At 39.2% G+C, this 2,967-nt stretch overlaps 1 protein-coding gene across 1 annotated transcript; it reads left to right on the top strand.

Moving 5' to 3' along the window:
* Positions 1 to 850: 850 nt before the first annotated feature.
* On the top strand, positions 851 to 1,789 carry LOC108388047 (putative olfactory receptor 10D4). The gene has a single exon (XM_017646466.3). It carries the CDS (start codon positions 854 to 856, stop codon positions 1,787 to 1,789), a length of 936 nt encoding a protein of 311 aa, XP_017501955.1. The 5' UTR covers positions 851 to 853.
* Positions 1,790 to 2,967: the final 1,178 nt, after the last annotated feature.

The following is a 2,967-nucleotide window of genomic DNA, read 5'->3' on the forward strand; positions in this document are numbered from 1 at the left end:
AAGAAAAAGAAAAAAAGAGAGACAGAAGGTCTTAGGCGATAAGAGTCATGAGTTGATCTATCATTTCAACACCTCACTGTGTTGGAAAACTTAAAGCAATCTGGAAAGGATACCTGAATTTTTCAAAACATGGACATTGGAAAGGAACCTCTACTATCCCTACTAACCCTGTGCCTTCTACTGCCATAAAATCAGATTACTGCTTGGATCTGGTTACACAATTACAAGCTCTGGAGACTGCAATGGAGGCTGAAGTTACTCATGTGAACTAAGATCCAGAGCATTCAGGCCCTGTGAATGCAATTCCTGTCCATCAAGAGCTATGTGAGACCCTTCTTTTTGGCTCATTGCTCATTGTTGACCCTCATGGGAGAGACCATGGGAAAGATGCTGTGTCATTGTATGTGTGCCTTATGGACACTGTATATATATTTTTGGAGAGCTAATGTAACCAAATTGTCCTGGATGAATATAGGAAAAGTGGATGGGACCTTGTTTGTAATAAAGGCATTGAGTTTTTTTATTTGTCCTTTTAAGATTACAAAGTAGCATTCAGAATCAATGCAATTTATTAGTGTACATAAGGAATGGAAAATAGGAGACTGGCCATGTAAGGCTTCTTGCTGAGGTGGTAATGGGGGGTCTATAAGAAGAAATTGCTCTGCAGAGAGATCTAGTGTGGAAAGAACTGGGCAGGTCAAGACAATTCTATCAGGAAGTTCTGCTACATAAACATGGAGATCATTTGCTCCTTCTCCATTTCATGGATTTAAATTCAAATCATTTAAATTCATATTAAATTTAACCACACATTTCTTTTCACAGACAGCCAAGAGCTGTTTCTTCCATAACAATGAGAAATCACACAGTGGTGACTGAATTCATTCTGCTGGGAATCCCTGAGACAGAGAGCCTAGAGACGGTCCTGTTTTTTCTGTTCACAGCAATATATTTATGTACGCTCACGGGAAATGTGCTCATCCTGACAGCTATCATCTGGTCCTCTCAGCTTCACACACCTATGTATTTTTTCTTGGGAAACCTCTCCATGTTTGACCTGGGTTTCTCTTCAACAACTGCTCCCAAGATGCTATTCTATCTGTCAGGGCAGAGTAGAGCTATCTCTTCTCAGGGCTGCGTGTCCCAGCTCTTCTTCTACCACTTCCTGGGCTGCACTGAGTGTTTCCTGTACACAGTGATGGCCTATGACCGCTTTGTTGCCATATGTCACCCTCTGAGGTACATGGTCATAATGAGCCACAGGGTCTGCTCCATCTTGGCCGCAGGGACCTGGGTGGGTGGCTGTATCCATGCCATCATCCTAACCTCCCTCACCTTCCAGCTGTCCTACTGTGGCCCTAAGGAGGTGGGCTATTACTTCTGTGACATCCCTGCGGTCCTGCCGCTGGCCTGTGGTGATACATCTTTAGCCCAGAGGGTAGGTTTTACAAATGTTGGTCTTTTGTCTCTCATTTGCTTTTTCCTCATTCTTGTGTCTTACACTCGCATTGGCATCTCCATATCGAAACTTCGCTCAGCAGAGGGCAGGCAACGAGCATTCTCCACCTGCAGCGCACACGTCACCGCAATTCTTTGTGCGTATGGGCCAGTTGTCATCATCTATCTACAGCCCAATCCCAGCGCCCTGCTTGGTGCTGTGATTCAGATAATGAACAATCTTGTAACCCCCATGTTGAACCCACTGATCTACAGCCTGAGGAATAAGGATGTAAAATCAGCCCTGAGGAATCTGTGTCTTAGAAGAGGCTTTGCTCTGGAGAATAAATGAGAAAATCTAAAGTGTTACTGGACAAAGTTTGATTCTGCATTTCTTAGAAAAAATTCTCATCTGAAGCTTCTGAGGCATGTTGAAATTAAATGTATTCTGAATTGATCTCCCACTTGACCTAGCTAAAGTTTAAATATATGTCTGTTGTCACATTTCCCTGTGTTTTTTAATGAAATATAATTAATAGAACGACTTGGCAAGCATTGAACTGATAGCTATGCTTCATGAATTCCTCTCCAAGCATCACCACCCTTCCCAAAACATTTCTTAGTTACTTAAATCTTTGAAGCAGAATTAAGAGGACATAGTTTCTTTCTCATAATCTCATTTAAAAGCATATTCATGTATATCTAGAGGGAAAGGAGAATGGGAAAAAAATCAAGAACACCCAGTTTTTACAGAATATCAGAACTCAATATCCTTTCGTTTTGTAAATTATAACCTCCAAATTTCTGGCAGTCAACACCAAAAGTCAAACTAACTTAAGTAATGCTTAAAGTAGGATCTTTCTCAGGTGCAATGTACTGTGGTTTTAAGATTTTTCTGGTGTACGCCATCTTTTGGTATCTGTTTATCTTTCTTGCATCATTAGATGCCTGGAAGGCTAATTTGAGTAATTTCTCACTAGCCCCTAAAAGAATCAGTTCTGGTTTTTTAAAAGATAGTAAAAAACAAGCAAACAAAAATAATCAAGTTTTAATATGTTACTACAAGCTTTTCCAAAACAAGGAACATTGATTTTTTTCTATCACAGAAAATCCATGTGAGAAATTTCATTCTAATTCAAGTATCAATGATAAATTTACTTCTCCATTGAAATAATATGTTTCTTCTTTTCTCATGATAAGATCTGTGCAAAATAAGACAACTTTCTTAATTCCTCCAACATTATCTTGCGAAATGCCAAGGGGAAAGAAAGAGTAAACTTTATTTGTAGAAACTATGTTAAATCTCATAACTAACATATTCTCATTCTTTGTTTCCTTGATTTTGTTTCCTGTTTCTTTGATATTTTGCCTCCCATTTGCTTACGGTGTTCCTGTAAGCCACATGAAGTCCTTTTGTAAAGAAGCAGAGAATATACAATACCCTAAAACAAAATAATAATAATAAAGCTGTGTCTTAGATGTACAACAGCATTTTTCATAATGGAATGATTATTTTCTGCCTTCTCTCAC

The sequence above is a fragment of the Manis javanica genome, chromosome 6 (genome assembly GCF_040802235.1).
Source record: "Manis javanica isolate MJ-LG chromosome 6, MJ_LKY, whole genome shotgun sequence".
NCBI lineage: Eukaryota > Metazoa > Chordata > Mammalia > Pholidota > Manidae > Manis > Manis javanica.

Bases quoted from the DNA above. Each gene is read 5' to 3' on its own strand.
- LOC108388047 (XM_017646466.3), top strand. From the start codon at position 854: ATGAGAAATCACACAGTGGTGACTGAATTCATTCTGCTGGGAATCCCT.